General features: G+C 49.6%; 1 protein-coding gene across 1 annotated transcript in view; it reads right to left on the reverse strand.

The window, feature by feature from the left end:
- The window catches only part of LOC147625532 (Metallo-hydrolase/oxidoreductase superfamily protein), a 174218-nt gene that overhangs the window by 48361 nt on the left and 106073 nt on the right, over positions 1-19784 (reverse strand). The window contains 3 exon segments of the mRNA XM_086817033.1: positions 8942-9015; positions 16233-16255; positions 16258-16317. Coding sequence (XP_086673159.1) covers positions 8942-9015; positions 16233-16255; positions 16258-16317 — 157 coding nt within the window.

Raw genomic sequence — 19784 nt, forward strand, 5'->3', positions numbered from 1 at the left:
GATGGTATGATGACGAGTGCAGAGCCCTATACTCACGGCTCCGCATACAGAGAGCCTTGGGAGCCATCACAGAGCAGGAGTCGAGGAGAGAGATGAGGAGACTTACTCGCCGCAAAAGCCGGGCCTTCGCAGAGATACAGGAGCTAGAGATCTTTCATTTCTTCATGAGTAGAGATAGCCCTGTCTCATGGTGGCACTTCAGAGAGCCCCGGACCCCGACACCTATTGCAGACCCACAAACATGGCACACATATGCAGAGGGCCTATACCATGCCCCACAGCAGCCACCTATACCTCAGCCACAGGAGCCTCGACCTACCACATCTGGCTTCTTTACCCACTCGATGGTACAGGAAGCTATCCGCCGCCTACAGCATGGACGGGCCGCCGACCATATGGGCCTGCAGGGTGAGCATCTCATATATGCAGTAGATTCTTTAGCTACTTTTCTTGCACACCTATTTAACAGGGCACTAGCAGAGGGTTTGCCTGCGAAGTGGACGATGCACACCATTGTGCTGATTCACAAAACAGGGGATATGCTCGATCCGAGCAACTACAGGACGGTTATGGTTGGCCACGTGCTGGCCAAACTCTATGGTGCAGTGCTGGAGCAAGAGCTTAGCTTATATGCTGAGCGAGCAGGTTTACGCTCATCAGGGCAGGCAGGCTTCAGGAGAGCTTTCTCTACCACTGACCATGTATTCACTTTGAGATGTATGATTGATCAGGCCAGAGTGAGGAAGAGAAAGCTCTATTACTGCTTTGTGGATTTCCGCAAGGCATTTGACACAGTACCACGAGAGAGGCTCTTTCAGCGCCTGCAGTCTCTTGGCATACCAGCAGATATGACATGGGGCATCTATGCAATATATCAGCAGGTTTTTGGGCGAGTCAGATGTCCAGGAGGTATGTCCGAGACTATTGCTAGCACCATTGGTGTGAAGCAAGGATGCCCACTTTCCCCCACGCTATTTGGGTTATACATTGATGAGGTGGCTGACTTCATTACATGGGGAGGCGAAGATGGAGTTGATTTAGCAGGTACCTCAGTACATATTATGCTCTATGCTGATGATATTGTATTAGTGTCTGAGTCTCCAGGTGGTCTACAGCAGCATCTACATGCACTCGATGATTTTTGCACACAGAGGGGTCTTACTGTGAACCTTGGGAAAACCAAGGTTATGGTCTTTCATACATCGAGACAGGGCAGGAGTCAGCTGACATTGACTCTCGCAGGATGCCAGGTGGAGGTGGTGACATCATACGTGTACCTAGGGGTTACCTTCTCTGCAGTAGCCACCCGCTTCACCATGGGTTCAGCAGCCAGAGCTAGATTGACACGGGGATATGCAGCATTGGCTATGCTAGAGAGACAGTGCCACCAGGCGCATTTTCAAGAGCCCCGGACGAAGGGGTGGCTATTTGACACATTAGTCACACCGGCATTGATGTATGGAGCAGCGGTATGGGCGCCAGGCCTTGCTACCCATTGGTGGACACAGATAGAGAGACCACAGGCCCTCATGATGGCACGCATGATACGCAGCAAACCGTCAGTACCTCATGACATTATCCGAGCAGAGTTTGCTGTGCCTCCTATGATGGTAGAGGCCATATTTCAGACTATATGCCTGCTAGACAGATTCAGAGAGATGCCACATGACAGATTGTCATACAGAGCTTTTGAGGCATCTAGACAGCTGGCTGAGGCAGGAGACAGAGGATCACGGTATGCACAGGTCACACACTGGTTCTCACAGCATGGCCTAGACATGGATCATCTACCACCATTCCAGTATGACAGGGATGCACCACATATCCATCTCTCTCATAGTGAGAGGAACAGAGTATTGAGACAGGATCTATGGCAGCTCTATACACGAGAGACATGGATATCGCCTGCACAGCCTCTTCCACCGAAGATGCTATACTACAGAGATCACTTCATGAGTATCACTGATGATGGATTTATAGAGAGGCCTAGATACATGGAGGGCTTTTTACCACACGGCTCTCGAGTGGCTATCGGTTAGCTCAGAGTTTCATCACACCGATTGGAGATTGAGACTGGCAGAGCAGCACGGATCCCCCGAGAGGAGAGGGTATGCAGATTGTGTAGAGAGGAGGTGGAGAGTGAGGAGCATTATGTATGCAGATGCAGAGCATATACAGCCATCAGAGAGAGATATCCCATTTTATTCAGAGAGCCACATTCCCTACGCCAGATCTTTGAGGCAGCAGACCAGCGCATACTGGGGAGATACATTCTAGACATACAGCGCCACAGAGAGACAATATTACAGGCTCAGACAGCTCCAGAGGGGGGGCGACAGACACAGATTACTACATTTTTTCAGAGATCCATCCCCCTCCCAGCCCCTACACGGCAGGGAATTACTCTCCAGAGAGCAGAGACACTTAGAGCCCGCAGGAGACAGAGGACACCTGGCTTTCGGACACCACGCCTATACCAGAGAGAGATGACAGAGATCAGAGCTCAGTTTCACAGAGAGGGTGCGGAGCGACTGGCTCGCTTCAGAGCACACCCAGGCATGTTCTTCAGGGAGCTGTGGACACCCCCTTCACTGATGTACACCATTTTATACCCCCAATATAGTACAGGATGGAGCTAGCTAGGTTGCATATCATGATTGTATACACCATGCATATAGCTTTGCATTCTCCTAGTAGTAGAGCTCCATCCCCGTGCACACCCAAATTCAGCTTTTTTTGTTCAGTACTTTTTCATTTTGTTGGGATGACAGAGGATACTCCATACAGGTACTCCGATTTGTCTCATAGGCCGAGTTCGGTCTTTTGGAAGACGTTAATAAAATCTTTCTTTCTTTCTTTCTCTCTCTCTCTCTCTCTCTCGTGTGCATGCCCGATCTGATATGACTCCCATGGGCCTGCTGTGCAAGGGGGCATTGTGGTATAGGTTCCTGAATCCATTGTGATGGCCTCCCTATCCACCCCTCTAGGCTAGAAAAAATCGGTGATGGTAAGCTGACAGGAGGGCTGCTTGGGGGGAGGATCCCTGAGTAGTGACTCTTTGTGCCCGCTGAGCACTCTAGTAGGAAGAGTCCAAGGCACCTCTAATTTGGGTACTCCATGATCCGAGATAAGGGTCCAAAGGCCTCTTTGAATAGACAGTGAAATCTCCCTCTGATCTCATAGTAGACTGGGCACTAGCAAACATAGTGCTCCCTTGACCTAACCCCGTCTAACCCCGTCTACACGTCCTGTCCTCTCTGAGTATCCGCTCAGCTTTGCCAGTCTCTATCCTCACTCTATGGGTGATACCAAGCTGGCCAATTGCTATCCTCATGGGACATGAAGTCATCGAGATAACTTGGTCTCTGTATGAAACCATCTGCTGTAAATCTCAGGAAGTGATCTCTCTCGTACTTGCATCTTGGTAGGCAATGGGCCTACGAGTGTGATCTATGTGTTATGGTCCATCTGTAATTCATGTGCCGGAAACCAGGTTAGTACTGTGCCATACCAAGATGAATGCTCTCCTCCGGCCGCTATCTCCTGTGATGATTGTAGTCAAGTTGGGGGAGTCGAAGTGGATCCATGTCCCTCACCCTTTGTATATAAGTGACTGTGTGGAACATGGCCTCCATCAACATAGGAGCCGTAGCACACTCTCCCTAGATGATTTGGTGAGGACACATCACGTCCCAAAAACCTCAAACAATGAACTTGGAACAAATCCTGTCCATAGTCTCTGCTACACCAAGCAATGAATTCGAAACACATTCAATCCATAGCTACATTCAGAAGAGCCTTGCAGTGTATCCCCACAATACCTTACAGGAGCTCATATATTTAGCCACTATTTCTGAGGAGTTGCATGGTAAGGGAGCTTCAAAAAGACAAGAATTCAGCTCATATTAGGGAAAATTCAGAGCTGGAAATGTGCAGAAAAAGGGTGGGTAGCTACCTAAGTTTATGCCTAATGAGTCCAAGGATGCAAAAGTGAGCTCGGAAAAGAAGCCAGGGGGTAAAAAGGATGATGCTAAGTTGTCCAGACACCATATTTTTTATTGCATAAGAGAGAGTAAGTGCTTCTCCCATTGAACTGCTTTCCAAGTAGTGGCCTTCAAGGCTTGCACCAGGCTCTTGCTTCTTATTTTCTGCATCTGCTTCTACGGCGAGACCAGCTTGTGTCATCACACAAACACACACAAACACACACACACACACATCACCATTATATATATATATATATATTACATAATTTCATACTTTTGACATAACAAATGGATAGTATGTTTCAATAAGTTTCGTGATCTCAAATATTAAAGAAATAAGATTTAAAAAGCCCTTAGACCTTTTTTAAAAAGAAAAACTCATACAACACACATACACACGTAAGTCATCATTATATTATTAATGTTTTTCAAGTGCAAAATTTAAGACTTTTGACATCCTAAATGAACTCAGAAGACCCAAATATGGTAAAAATGATTGTAAACTTGGGTACCTTTTGAATTTTAAATATCGAAAAAAAATATGAGAAGCCCTTAAAAAAGCATGCGCATGCTTTTGAGGGCTTCCTAGTTTTTTTTTCAATATTTGAAATTCATAAAACTCATGGAAGAGTTGCATGTTTGTTAGGGCTTCCCATGCCCAGAAGGGAGCTGCCTAGAAGGGAGCTACATACATAAGTGCCAGGGTGACTAGGGTGTCAAAAAGCCAACTCTCCGTCGCTCCTGAAAATGCGCTTTGAAACATTGCCTCTCCAAGGCCTAAATGACCTATGAGACCAAAATGTTACATCATGTCCATGGAATACAGCATGATGGTACTAAAAGTAAAACTACAAGAAAATATCTGTATAAAAACAAAGAGCCGTGGGAGAAAGTCCTACGGTGGTGGGAAAGAATGGCTCTGATCCTCCTGAGGTGACATGAGCGTGGCGGCAGCCACCATGTCAGAGGCGTCGAGCTCTCCATACCTCGGTGGCTTTGACTAATGTCACTCCTCTTGGCTGGGCTCGTGCATTAGCTTGGAGGTCAGGGGGAGTGGGTGGATTTGCTCTTGGGGCTCTAGTTTGGAAGAAGTCAGTGAGAGTTGTTTGTGCTCGTCCTCGGGCAGGTGCAGCTGATCTAGGCCACAGTAGGGATTCCTTGTGTCTCTTGTCTCATCTGCATATATAATGAGCCTCTATCTCAACCTCTATATGGCAAAGCTGGCATGTCCTGTCCTCTGGTGCAGCTGTTCTCGGCCCATATCTGGCTATCTCCACTCTCAACTGGTGGGATGAGGTGTGGATCTCTCCAATCGCACACCGTACCCCAAATGAGAGATGTGTAACCATGAAGCCGTACTCCATCATGTGAAGAAGATGGTCTCTGTAGAAAGCCATCTTCATCTCCTGAGGGGTTGGAGGGGTGGACTGGTAAAGGTAGCTCCGAGAAGAGAGAAAGAAAGAAAGAAAGAAAGCTGTATTAACATCTTTTAGAGGCCGAACTCGACCTATGAGACAAATCAATGTACAACTGTCAATGTCCTCTGGGTGTCCAGCAAAAAAAAAGGACAAAATGAACATGAAATAAACTATGAAAGTACTGAGCTAGTGGGGGGGGGGGTGTGATGGATGGAGTACTACTGCTAGAAGCCAGTATGCAACTGTATGTGTAGGGTATACAAGAATGCAATGCAGATCTGTCTAGCTCCAACCACTACCATAATGGGGGTGTAATATGTGATACATAGGCGATGGCGAGGCAAAAATCCCTCGGAGCATGATGTCCGTGTGAGTGTAAGTGAGCTAGCCGCTCCTGGATATGGTGCTGATGTCGAGCCCGTATCTCTGTGATCTCCCTCTGATGTAGTCTGGGAGTCTGGTAGCCTGGTGCTCTCGGTCTCCGTCTGGCTCGGAGGTTTGCAGCACGCTGAAGTGTAACCCCCTCTTGTGTCAGGGTAGGCACTGGGATAGATCTCTGGAAGAAAGAGAGAGAGAGAAAGAAAGAAAGTTGTATTAACATCTTCAAAAGGCCAAAATGACCTATGAGACCAAAATGTTACTTCATATCCAGGAGGTACATCATCCTGGGTACAAAATAGTAATAAAGAAAGATAACAAAAATCTAGAACTATAAAATCTCATCTACGTACATGAGCAGAGAGCTCACATATCACCCTAATACATCCCTCATGGGCCGCTGTGACATGGTGCTTAAGGTGGTAAAACTGAGCTGGCACGAGAAGGTCCTGCGGTGATGGGAGATGATGGCCCGAATCCTCCTGTGGTGGCATGGCCGTAGATGAGGGCCATGGGGTCTGGGGCGTCAAGCTCTGCATAACTCAATGGCTCTGTCGAGTGTCACACCTCTCGGCCGAGCTCCTGACTAGCCTGTGGTCTGGGTATGATGGGCGGATCGGCCCTCGGAGTGCTGGTATGGAAGTCAGTGAGAGCTCTCTATGCTGGTCCTCGAGCAAGTACAACTGATCTGGATCTCACTAAGGACTCCTTGTGTCTACGGAGCTCTAGAAGACAGACATCTCTGATCCGGGAAGTCCATGATCCTGGAAAGTGGTCCGAACCCAGCTCGGAAGAGTCAGTGGAACCTCCCCCGAATCTCATAGTATACAGGGCATCGGCATATGTAATGATCTTTTGTCTCGGGCTCTGTGTGATAGAGCTGGCATATCCTGTCCTCTGGTGCAGCCGCCCTAGGCCCATATCTAGCAGTCTCCACTCTCAACTGGTGGGACGAGGTGCGGATCTGGCCGATTGCACATCTCACCCCAAAGGATAGGTGTGTGTCCATGTAGCGTGGGCGGATGATGAACCCATCCTCTGTCAGGCATAGGAGGTGGCCATCTTCGTCCCGTGAACTCCATGTCCTTTGAGTATCCAGTCTGACAATGTCCTTCCTGATAACCCTCTTCCGCTCTGTGCGGCTGAGAGCAAATTATGGGGCCTCTATGTTGTATTGGAACAAGGGGAGTGGCTCTATCTGCATACCGTGCATGCCAAACCAAGTGCCTACCTGTGCATACCAACATTTTGTATCTCCCTCAAGTGTCAACTATCTCGAGGACTCCAGGGCTAGCCGGGGGCATCTTGTGAGTGGAAGCTCCCATAGTCTGTGCCAATATGTCACTGTCTGGAATAGAGCCTCCGTCACTATCGGTGCAGCCCCCATCTCTACCCGCACAATCTCATGTGGCATTGATGGCTTACTCCTAATCATGCGTGAGATCATCGCCACTAGGGGCCTGTTCATCAGCTTCCACCCATCATATACCTCCTCTCTATCTGTCTCGGCCGGCTCTCTCCTCTGTCTCCTCCTATGGTATAAGCTAGGACCCCAGATGGGGGCACCATACAGTAGTGTAGGTGTAACTAGAGTATCAAATAGCCAAAGCTTCGTCCTCAGCTAGAACTCTATCTGTGAGCATTGCCTCTCTAGCGAGCCAAGGGATGCATATCCCCTCATCAATCTAGCTTCGGCCGCCTTCCGCATCGAGAACTGATCCCAAGGTATACATATGAGGTAACATACTCCAATGGCTCTCCATTGTATGTAAACTGTACTGCAGATCTACTTATCCACTCTGAGGAGGTGTTAAAGATCATGACCTTGGTCTTTCCAAGGTTCACAGTGAGGTCCCCGGTCCTCGCAAAAGGCCCGTAATGCATCCAAATGCCTTTGCAGCCCCTCTGGTGAATTAGAAATAAGAACAATATCATCTGCATACAAGAGGATCGGTATCAGGAGTTCTGCCAAATGTGCTCTTGGTCCTCCCTGTCTGTCTATGTAATCCGAGATCTCGTCAATGTATAGACCAAATAGAGTAGGAGACAAGGGGCAGCCCTGCTTCACCCCGATAGTGCTGTGTATGATCTCTGAGTCACCTCCTAGAGCCCGTACTCTGCCTATGACTGACTCATAGAGTGTAATGATCCCCCAAAGCATCTCTGCTGGCACTCCCATATCCTTCAGTCTCCTCATCAGTCTGGCTTGTGGGACGGTTGCACAAATCCACAAAGCAACGGTATATGTGATGCCCGTGAGCTCTCCCCTCAATGATCCCCCGTAGTGTAAAGATATGATCTAGTGTGGAGTGCCCTCTCTTGAAGCCTGCCTGCCCTGGTGCTCTGAGTCTCTGCTCCTCAAACCATCTACTAAGCTCATGCTCCAAAATCGAACCATAAATCTTGGCCAAGGTGTGACCAATCATGATAGTCCTGTAGTTGTTGGGGTCCATGGGGTTACCTGCTTTCAAGATAGGTACAATAGTATTTGATGACCACCTGACGGGGAAACCCTCACATAAAGCCATGTTAAACATGTGAACCAATAAAGAGGCTAGCGTGTCCCTAGCATTGGAGAAATGCTCGGTGAGGAGTCCATCATGATCCTATGCTCTCCCAATCTGCATCCTGTCAATAGCATCTCTCACCATGCTGAGGTGAAAGAAGGAAGAGTGTGGGGGACAAGGTTCAAGTGGATGGGGGAGTGGTGGCTGCTCGGGGGCATGGTAGAGAGAGGTGGCATAGGTGTGCCGGGTGCTAGGTGAAGTAATCGGAGTCAGAAGGCGATATTCCTGGAAGATCCTCTAGGCCTCCTTATAGTCCCTTCCAAGAAATAGCTGGTATAGCTCCTACCCAAGCCTCGCTAGGTAGGCTCTCTTCTTTCTCTGTGTGAGACGTCGAAAGATCACTCGTGCCTGCTTGGTGAGTGGTGGATCCTAGCGCCATCTCCCGAGAGAGAGAGAGAGAGATTCATTAACACCTCCACACAGCCAAAATGGCCTACGAGATCAAAAAAGTACTTTCTTAGTATTTAAGAGAAAAAATTCCCTACTTTGTAGATTGTGAAGTGACTTCGTCACTGGTTTGCCTACTAATAGCAAATGGAAATATTAAAAAATTTCAAGTAACACAAAGTTTAAGAGAAAAAAGTCCCCTTACCCGACACAATGATCTCCTACGATGAGAGTGTGAGTTGGTAAATGTAGCAAAGCCATATGACCATCGGTATGACCCTGTGTCAAAAGCAAAAGAAAAGTCACATCGCTGGGCATGGCTTGGCCTCATGTCATAGGAAGTATTTAAAGCTCTATTCTTTGAACCATGCAAGAAAGACGTCCCTGATTGAAGCTGGAGCTCCCCCCTGCGCACAACTACACCTGATCCACCGTCGCCTCTGTGCCCTCTGCTCATGTGCACAGCCCCCCCTCCTCCGCCTCGCTCTAGCACCCCCCTATTCCTGTGCGCAGCCCCTCCTCCTTCGCCCTTCTGCCTCCTGCATGATCCCCCGCTTTTCCCTCCCTCGTCTTCGCCTCCTTTCCACCCCCCCTCCCTTGTCACGCTACCCCCCATGCGGCCCCCTTATCTTCACCTCTCCAGCGCCCCCTCCCTCATTGCCTTCTCTTTCGCCTCCCCATCCCCCTTTCCCCCTCCTCTGCGCTGTTGTTCCTCTATCGCCCCCCACCCCACCTCCCTCGCCTCAGCCCCTTCCTCTCACAGATAGTGCATATCTGCTGAGTATTCCTTAACTGGAAATCCTCCTTCATGTGACCTTGATTGTTGTACCTTGTGCACCAGATGTTTGGTCTAAGTCCAGATCCTGCATGTCCTCTCGCAATCTTTGCTAGGGCGGCCTTTAGTTCTTCTTGCCTTTCTTTTTCTGGGGCTTTCGCCCTTCGTGACATCCGACTCTTGACTTGACTCTTATTCTGAGGTGTCTTCTCCGGAATCTAATTCTAAAGTTTCTTCCTCCTCCTTCCTTTTGTCCTTCTTCTTCTTCTTCTTGGTGTCTTTTCTTGTTTGCTTTAGTATCCCTTCAACTCTAGTAGCTCCTGCCACCACTTGTTCAAAGGTGATGTTTGCTCCTTTTATCCGCCTCAGCCCCGCCTTTGCTTCCCTTGCTTTAGCCCCCCGCCTTGCCCTGCTTTGTCGTCCTCGCTACCGGTTATCCTCGCCTCCCTATGCAGCCCACCACGCTATGAGCCGTCTCCTTGCCGCCTTATCCCCCCATTCCTTTCCACGGTCCCGCTCGCTCCCCCCCCCCCCCCACCCCCTTCCCCGTATTCCTCGTCAAGTTTTTTGAGCTTTAGGGCAATTTTCTTTGGGGAAAGATTCGGCAACTTCTGGTCTTGAACCCCCAAGAGGACTCCATAGCAGCCGCTCCGTCATCCCCGACCAAGGGTCGCTGCCGTTGCCTCTCTTTTTTAGAAGCCGAACTCCTCCTCGCTTCGACATTCGCTTCTTTGGAGGCCTCCACCTTGGTATGCAAGATTGTGGGTATCCAACCGACGCACGGATCTGTTATTGGCAAGCCTTCTTTTCATGCCCGGAAAGATCACTGATATTCATCCCTTGGGACGTGGCTACTATCAGGTTGACTTCGATTCTTCTATAGCTTCGTATAGAGTCATGCAACTGAGCCCCATCACACTGCGTACGGTCTAGGCCTTCTTTGCAAGGTGGCAGGATGGCTTTGACCTTGCGTTCGACCCTTTAATTGGCAGTATGTTTTCTAGGTCTTAGGAAGGGATACCTTCCTCTCCACCTGGTGATAGGTGGTGCTATCCGGAGAGTGATGGAATCCCCCCCTCCCCATATTGCCGCTTTTGGTTCTTGCTCGGATGGGTGGGATTCCATCCCTTCATATTTGCATAGCCTCTCCGGAGTCAGTGCCTCATGCCATTTCGCTTCCTTGCTATGGGGAGACCCTATTTTGTAGAGAGTTTTGTAATCTAGCCTCCCAAGCCGATGTTTCATTTGCCAACAGATGGGACACCTCGCTAGAGCTTGTCCTTGCCGCCGTTAGTCCAAGAGGAGCCTCTAGAGGTCTTCCCCCCCGGTCCTAGTTCAGATCCTCCTCACGGGGGCGATAGGGACACAGGCCCCTAGATACCAGAGCACCGGAACCTGCCATCGTGAACCCGGGGCAGGAGAGTGGCCGACTTCCAGAGCAGAGTGGCATTGCTAGGCGCGCCAAGCTACAGCAAGACATAGAAGGATACAGTTGTGTCAAAGAACCATTATGAGCATTTATCTCGGCAGCCTCCGATGGTGATGGGCCCTTGCCTAGTATCTCGAGGAACCTGCCTCTCCCCCAATCTTGAGACCGTTACCTCGTCGATATTCCTCTCCAGGCTTTCAACTTTCCGAGAGTCTCTCTGACCTTTTAGAGCTTTCGGACGGCCCAACTTCGCAGCCCCTGCCTCCCACCCCCCTCACAGGCAAAACCCTTCCCCCCAACCCCCCTTCTCAGCCCTTGCCCATCCCCCATCATCCCCCCACCCTCCTCCCCTCCACCCCCGCCGTCTGCTGCGACTCATCCCCCATGATGGGGTTGAGGGGCTAGGACCACTGGGGGTGCAATGGGGCTAGAAGATCTTAGAAGTATCTTGACATTGGGAAGAGGATTACAACGAGGTAATGGTCTCCAAAAAGGGTGGACTGGCGCCGGGTCCCAAAATGTGAAGAGGGGGGGGGGGGGGGGGGGGGCACTATCTAGGGGCTGCTAAGATAACTGCTCAAACGGTTCTCTACCATAACCATATCCTCTTGGGGCCTGCCAGCTGTGACGGTTTTGCCTTGGACCAACAGCTTGCCACTCGCCTACCTAAAGAACCTTGCGGCCGGGGCTTGCGCCCAGGACGCCTGGTGGCAGTTCTGCCTCCGCCGATGGCCTACCCCAAGATCCTTGGGGCCGGGGCTTGGTGCTCTAGATCTTGAGGACTGAAAGAGGAAAGAAAAGAGGGGGGGGACAGGAGGAAGGCACGGAGCAACAAAAAGAGGGAAGGGGGAGGCGGGCAGTAGATAGGGGGAGGTGGGCAAGAGAGCGAGTAGAGGGCGAAAATGGGGGAGGACAGTGTAGACAGGGGGGGTGGGCAGAGAAACGAAAAAGGAAAGGGAGGGGGATGGCGTAGGCGACACAAGGCATGGGAGCATGCTGCGGCTGATGTGGCTGGAACTTTCTTGGATGATTTGTATCATGCTTTTGCTTTGCCTTTTTACTCTTTGCTTTTGCTTTTGCTTTTTAATAATAAAATATTACTCAACTTCTGTCAAAGTTCTTTAGCTTTGCTTTTCTAAATTTAGGGCCTTGCTTTTTTGACCCTGAAGCTGCTTTTTGTTCCCGCTTAGTCTCCTCTTGCCAATGGTAACCTTGGAGAGCGGTCAACCCAATTTGACTTTTTGCTTTTCTCTACTTTTTGACCAAGACTGGTGCTTTTTCTTGAGCAAACCTTATGGTCCCTGTCCCCATGCCTTCTTCTACCTGTCTGGTGTCTGGGAGAGGGTCCCATCGTGTGAAATAGAGCTAGGAGAACCAAATAGTTATAGCTAATCTTGCCAAGACCTACATCCAAGGCTCGCGGACTGATCCTGAGTGAAAGTCAAGTCTCTCCCAAATCTGCTCAATCCAGTTGCACATCGCTGGGTCCTCAATGAGGCTATCTAGAATCCGGGTACTTAGCTATCTGTCCGCTCCTCGGAGGCTACAAGAGCTGATTACAGCAGGGACGGCCTGAGATGATCCCAAGCACGCGAGAGACTGGCTGCAATCTGTCCTCAAATGCAAAAGCCACGTACCTGCATCTATGTGAAGATCCATCTTGTGCTCCCCCCCAAGGTCGAAGTGCGGTGGAGATCCTTTCAAGGCTCACCGCTCGGAAGAAGACCTCGAACAATCAACTTGCCCTATATGGCGCGGCTCTAAATGGAGGGGTCGATGATGCCCACGCTACCTTGGCCCTCGCCGGTCTCCCATCACTGCCAACCCACAGCAAGTTCCGGATCAAACGTTGAACCTGACAAATACATGCCCAGGAGAGAGACCACATGGTGGCAAGAAGAACCTTGTTCACCACCACTGTCCGGCCAGCTAAGGAAAGCCTAGCCGATCTCCAGTTTAACAGCTTCTTCCGAATGCTTAGAAGAAGGGGGCGAGCTGTTGGCCAAGGGAGAAGCCAATTCCAACCTGGCATCCCCTCGGGGCCCACAAAAAAGCATTAACTGGACGCCAAGTTGGGGCAAGCAATGAGCCAACCCAAAATCCACACGTCTTGTGCCAATTGATCTGTGCTCTGGATTGCATGACAAACAATCTCAATCGCCTCAGCCAGTCTCTAGATGTTCCCCTCGGCCCCCGATAGGTATGCTACTGTGTCGACAGCAAACTTGGAATCAAGAAGCTCCTCCTGCACTAGGATGGGGAGATGCAATCCTTGGAGTCCGGTCTCCTAGGCGGAGAGAAAATTGCTCATGGCCTCAGCGAGACAAACAGGAAGAGATAAGAAGCTAGAGGGCACCCTTGTCAGGCTGACCATGAAAGCGGAAATCTATCAACTCTAGCACCCTGAATAAGAACCTAGCTATGAGAAGCCGAGTACAGTCCCCGGACCCACTCCTTCAGGAAACCCATCTTGCGCATTGTCCCATTCAAAAAGCCCTAATCTACTTTGTCATAGGCTTTCTCGAAATCGAGGAGGAGCACGATCAGATCTTGCTGCCGCATCCTAGCCGACACAATCGCCTTTGAGAAGGTGAAGATGTTGTCGAGAATACTCTGATCCTGAATAACCTATCTGTGTACAATGAATCAAGTCAGGGAGAAGGATTGTAATCTTTGGCTAATGGCCTTAGCCAAAATTTTGTAGGTAGCCCCTAGGAGGGGGTGACGGGTCTCCACTGCCGCGTCTCCAATCTATCACCACCCTCCTTGGGAATCAAGTGAATCAAACCTCCAATAGCCTCTCCGGCATGGCTCCTGTAACCATTACCTCATTGAAGGCAACCAGCCCTGAGGCCACCCTCCATGATATCCCAATATCATAGAAATAAAGAGGCTGGAAGACCGCCTCTCTCGGGCATTTGCCCCTTGGTAGTGCCTCCTCAACTGTGAAGGGGGTCAGGAGGAAAGTCCTAAGAGAGTGAGGAACCATCTCTCTCGTGTGTCGCCCCACACACTCACACACATCCATCACCTGTGCAGAAATGGGGGAACCGGTGAGAAGAGTGCTAAAGAAACCTACCGCGAGGCTCTCACATGGGGGGGTCAGTGACAATGGATCCATCTAGGCCTCACAACCTACAGATACCCTCTTTCCGTCTACGTGGGCCTACAATCTCAAAGAAATCCCAAGTGACTGTATCTCCCGCCTGCATCAAAAACACGCTCTCGCGTGGTATCTGTACACTCCACCCGCCACTCAATGGATCTGAGCTCTGTATGGGCGGCATCCAACTAACTTTCAATCCATGGGCTATCTAGTGCACTCTCCTATAGCCGCTATAGAAAGGCAAGACCCTTGCGAATACTCCTCTCCTGCTCTCTGAGGCCAGCCAATTTGCTTTGCGCTGCCTCCTGTAACAGACCTAAGGGCCAAGATCAACTCCTCCCATGCGCAGTACTCTGCACGTAGTATAGTGGCCATGCCACCTGCGAGTCTGTCATCGGTCAACTCCAGAATGTTGAAGTCCTCCAGAACTCTAGCTGCTCTAGGGATTGACAAACTATATGCCAGAAGGTGGCTCTCCCGGCTACCGTGTTCGGCACGTAGACGTTCAAGAAGACAACACAATCCTCCCCTATCCTAAACACAATCCTCCCCTATCCTAATGGTAACCCACTAAGCCTGTTTAGTGACAATGGTGCCTAAGTCTACCACTGCCGCTGGCCGGAAAAAGTTGCTCACTGACGGAAATGCTCACTGACGGAAATGCATACTCCACCCTGTATCCCGGAGGGGTCAAAAGTGAAGGACAACTAAGATTCCCTCATTAATGACAAGTATGTGGGAAGAGGCTAATGTTAACTCTAGATTAATGGTTTTCAACTAATCTAGAGACACTCTAACTTAACTAAAAATTAATCTTTCCTAATCCCACATTAATCACCCTTTAACCCTCATCTTTTCTCTCTAATTACTCCCTAATGGTGCGGAGTTTAGAGATGGGGCTTTGATAGGTGGATTAGCAACGTTAAAGCTCATCCAATGATATGATCATTCCCAATTAATCTTACTAATTAAGTCTCTAATTAACCCACTCAAAAGAGGAAAAAATAGGTAAATGAGACTTAATTAGTGCTAATTCTGACTAATCATCTTAACCGTATCCGGAGTGATGGGGGAGAACGTTTCGCCTACGTGGGGGGGGGGGGGGGGGGGGGGGGGACTTTGGAGGGAGCCCGGACCAGAGAGGCCGCAATGGTCATCTCAACCGTATCCGGAGTGATGGGAGAGAACGGTTCGCCTACGTGGGGGGGGGGGGGGGGGTTAGGGGGGGGGGTTAGGGGGGGGTAGATTCCTCGAGGGAACTGCAAGGAGCCCATCACTGTCAGGGGGCTCTTGAGATAAATGCTCAAACAGTTTTTTTGACAAAACCGTATCCTCCTGGCTCCACTCTCGACATTGGCCGCAGCGGTCTCGTCTCGGGTCAGCAATCTGCCACTCTCCTGCGCCGGCCTCAGTTGGGTCCTAACACCCTTGGGGGGGTGGTCAGCCACCTCGACTAGCTGAAAACCTGGAGGGGGGTCTCGATGAGGTAACGGTCCCGAAGAGGGGGGGGGGGGGGGGGGGGGGGGGAGAGCAGGTTCTCGAGGGAACTCAGGGGGCCCATCACCGTCAGGGGGCTCTTGATATAAATGCTCAAAACAGTTTTCTCACAAAACCGTATCCTCTTGGCTCCACTCTCGACGTCGGCCGCGGCGGTCTCATCTTGGGTAAGCGATCTGCCACTCTCCTGTACCGGCCTCAGTCGGGTCTTGGTGCTCTCTGGTACATGGGGACCTAAGTCCCGCCATCCACCAGGGAGGGGAGGGGGGGGGGGGGGTGGGGGCTCAAGTGACCTGTGAGGGAGCTCCAGCTCGTTTTCCATACTCAAGATATTATTAGCTTAGCAATTTACTTATAAGTGGCTGGAGGAACATATTTCCATGAGAAAGGAGAGCATTACTATCACCCTAGAGCTTTCTTCTTCTTTTTAACATAATTTTGTTTCTACCACATTGAAAACAGTAATTTTTAAGAGGATCATAACTTTTGTTTCTATCACATTGAAAACAGTAATTTTTAAGAGGATCTTGAAGAATGACTATGTCGCATGAAGACCTGTCTGCCAGAAAATTTGCATTTTGTCATAGGATACATACTCTCAACTCACTTCAGATATGACCTGGCAATCAACCCAATAAAAGATGGACTCCATATATACTGAAAAATTGCAACAGCACAATTGCACTCACTGGTGCAGCAATAACCCGAAGTCTTGATCACCAACAACTAGCAATGAACCGTCAATGACAGGGAGACATTTCAGTTTTCCTGCAGCTGCACAAATCAATACAATCAGCTTCTGCACCTTTTTCGGACTCTTTAGAGAAGGAATGAACTTCTACACCTGTGCAGTTGTGTAAAAATGAGCTTCTACAAGACAAGCTCTGAAGGATTTTTAACTAGCAAGGCAGTCACAAAAGTTTTATGAGGTTTTTCGAGAGCAACAATTGGTGAGTTTAACACTTTGGGGGAACAAGGTTGCTCCACCAGCAGAAATAACACGCACTGGAGCGCCCCCCCACAACCCCCCCCCCACCCCCCGGGGCCGGATTGGGCACCTGCCTCCCGTTCCTTCGCACCCTGTCTGACTGTGCCACGTGTTCTCCCTTCTCCCTCGCAATCACCATCGCCATCCCCTCCTTCCCCCCATTCGTGCTTCATCCTCTCTTGCCCCAGCTCCATCTATTGCGTAGCCCCCCGCCTTCCTCCACCTGTGTGCCTAACCCCGCCTCACCCTGTGCTTCCTCCTTCCATCATCTCCTTCATACTGCCCTTCTAGGTGCACCTCCTTGCGTACCCCGCTGCCTGCTCCCCTCCCGCCTTCTGTTGTTCCCTCCATCCAATCAGCCACTCCTCCCATCTAGCCGGGCCACACTCCTCCGCCTTGCCGCTTTTGCTCCCCTTTTAGTTTCCCCGCCTTGCTGCTTTTCCGCCTTTTCTCAGCCGCCACCGCTTGCATGGCAGGCGCTCCGTCATGTCCTGCAAAGGCCGCCGTCCCTTGCCCTTTTTCAAAGGCGGACCTCCAGCTGTTGGCTTCAACTCTTTCCTCCCTCGAGGGTGAAGGAACTCAGCAGTTAGGGTTAGGGTTTGGAGACAAATTCTTCTTTATCCTTGGTACATATAAGGCATTTGTAAGGCGAAGAATAGAGCCATCAATGGCTGTGAGCTGAATCTCCCCAATGCCACGAATTGAATATGAAGCATTATTGGCACACTGAACAGTTTTGCCAACAGGGGCAGGGCCTACATGACAAAACAAATCCCTACGAGATGTGATATGCTTTGAAGCACCACAATCAAAATACCAAGTACATGCATGCTCTGTCACACTAAGTGCCTGTAGACCAAGAGGCATCATAGCTGCATGTGTAGAAACAGTAATCCCTGTCCTCAACAAAAGAAGCAGTCTCCGCAGGAGTTTTGGAGGAATCATTTACAGACATCCCAGATTCCTTTGCCTTCTCTTTGGCAATCCTCTTTCTACACTCTGTGATGTAGTGACCTGGCTTCTTCAGTAATGGCATTTGCCCTTCTTCTTGGGCTGTCCATCACCTTTCTTGGTATCCTGAGATGAACCACCATCACCTCAATTCTGATTTGAACTCTTTGGCTGAGATTTGCCTTTCCCTTTTTTGACCTGTAGTAAATGCTTGTTCAGCACTTGTGTTCATATTCATATTCTTCCTGATTTGCTCTTCTTGTAGCAAGAGAGCAACAAGTTCCTAATACTTAAGGGCTTCAACAGCATTCCTCATGCTGAGGTTCAAAGAGGTATGAAAAGCCAAGTAAGATCTTGGCAAAGAGTTCAAGATGGTGGACACAAGCTATGTCTCAGGAATAATCTCATCCACATTGATGAGTTGCTCTCTCAAATCCTGCAGCTTGTTCAAGTGGCTAGACATATCATCTCCTTCATGCATTTCTGATTTTCCACACCTCTTTTCAAAAACGAGATCCGAGCCTCATTATGAGCAGCATACATCTGCTCCAAAGTCACCCATGCATTCCATGAAGAGCCAACTGAACGAATATGAGCTATAATAGACCTCTGTACTGACAATGCAATGAGTAACAAGGCTTGTGCATCTCTGGCATCCCATGTCTTCTGAGCATTTGTTCTTTGAACAGGCAATGGCTAACCTGGTGCCTGTACCTGTTGTCCTCGTCCACGAGCACCCCCTTGGGGAGGAGTCTCTGGAGCCAATGGACCTGGACGTGGTTCATCACCACTAACAAAATCCCAAAGACCTTTTGCCACGAGCACATTTCTCAACATAAAACTCCACAAGGAGTAGTTCATGCCATCCAACTAGTCTTCCTTAGACAAATACGTGAATACATCACTGTGCTGTTGATTTGCCATTATGCCAATGCACAATGTTGTACCTGGGTATCAAAAAACCCAATAGCAACACCCTGAAAGCAACTGTACTCCACTGAATACAGCTAACCCAAATATGCCTGCACTCTCAATCCTCTGAATGTGCAACACAATGCACCACTGAGACTGAGTAGAGCAGCAAAAATGGCTTACATAGTGCCAAAATGCCCAGAAATGCCCAAAGTTACTGCACCCAAAACCTTGCAAAAAACCTGTAGAGATTTCTTTGCAAGAAAATCTGCCTGTATCTGCCACAAAATTTTCACAGAGAAAATGCCCAAATTTCAAAACTTGTAAAGCTTACCACAACTGTGATTTTTGCAGGTACAAGTCGACTGTAGGTAAACAACAGTTCGAAGTAGGCGCAGCAGGTTCTGGTCTGCTGTACGGAGCAGGTACAGTCGACTGTACTGTGCAGGTACACGCAGCAGGTACTGTACGGAAATAGCAGTCGACTGGTTGGCTTCAGGTATGCGCAGCAGGTACTGGACTGCTGTACGGTGCAGATAAGGATGATTGTACAGCTACAATACTGAGCAGAGTACTATACGAAACTGGGCGAGCAGCTGACGGCGTGTGTAGGTCGCCTGCAGGTACTGTACGGGGCTGGGCGACTGTGTACGGAGCAGGACAGACGCCTGTACGGAGCAGATGGACTGTACGTGCAGCTGACGGGTACAGTACAAAACAGGCGAAGACTTGTACTTTCAGCTTGGCGAACCTGGCTATACGAACAGCTGACTGTGCAGCTGAGGGCGGGGACCAGTACGGACAGAGTGCGGAACAGAACAGGCGCCCGTACGGCTGAATGCGACTACCTGTAGGTGGCTGCAGCTGAAGGCGATAATGTACGGACACTGTTGGCGTGGAACCAGTACGGGCAAGGCAGGCCAACCTGGAGGCTCTGATACCAAATGAAGGAGCTCAGCAGTTAGGGTTAGGGTTTGGAGGTAACTTCAACAGAAAACGTGAGAGGCAGAGAGAGGAACACGACTGCTCTTGTATTCAGTAGTGATAAAAGTGAAGTACAATAGCCACATAAAGAAGTGACCTAATAGATGTGTTCACATGGTCCGGCCATAAAGTGTGCCAGGTGGACCAAATCACTTATAAACTATTATAAGTGAAACTAAGCTAAAACTGGGGGAAAAAACCACCACTAACTGAAGTAAAAAGTGCCCCACTAATCTACTGATGATCACTAGCACTCCTCTGGGTGCATACACAGCATAAAACCCAACAGAGGGCTCATCTTTGGTTTGCAAGATCTAGGAAGCCACCTTGCGCACAGACAAATTCCAAATTTTCTCCAAGTAAGCTCTCATCGGCGAGCCTGACAAAATCACTGACATTCACTTTC

This window comes from Cibotium barometz, chromosome 23, assembly GCF_041138505.1.
Source record: "Cibotium barometz isolate CiBa-2024 chromosome 23, ASM4113850v1, whole genome shotgun sequence".
NCBI classification, from domain to species: Eukaryota; Viridiplantae; Streptophyta; class Polypodiopsida; order Cyatheales; family Cibotiaceae; genus Cibotium; species Cibotium barometz.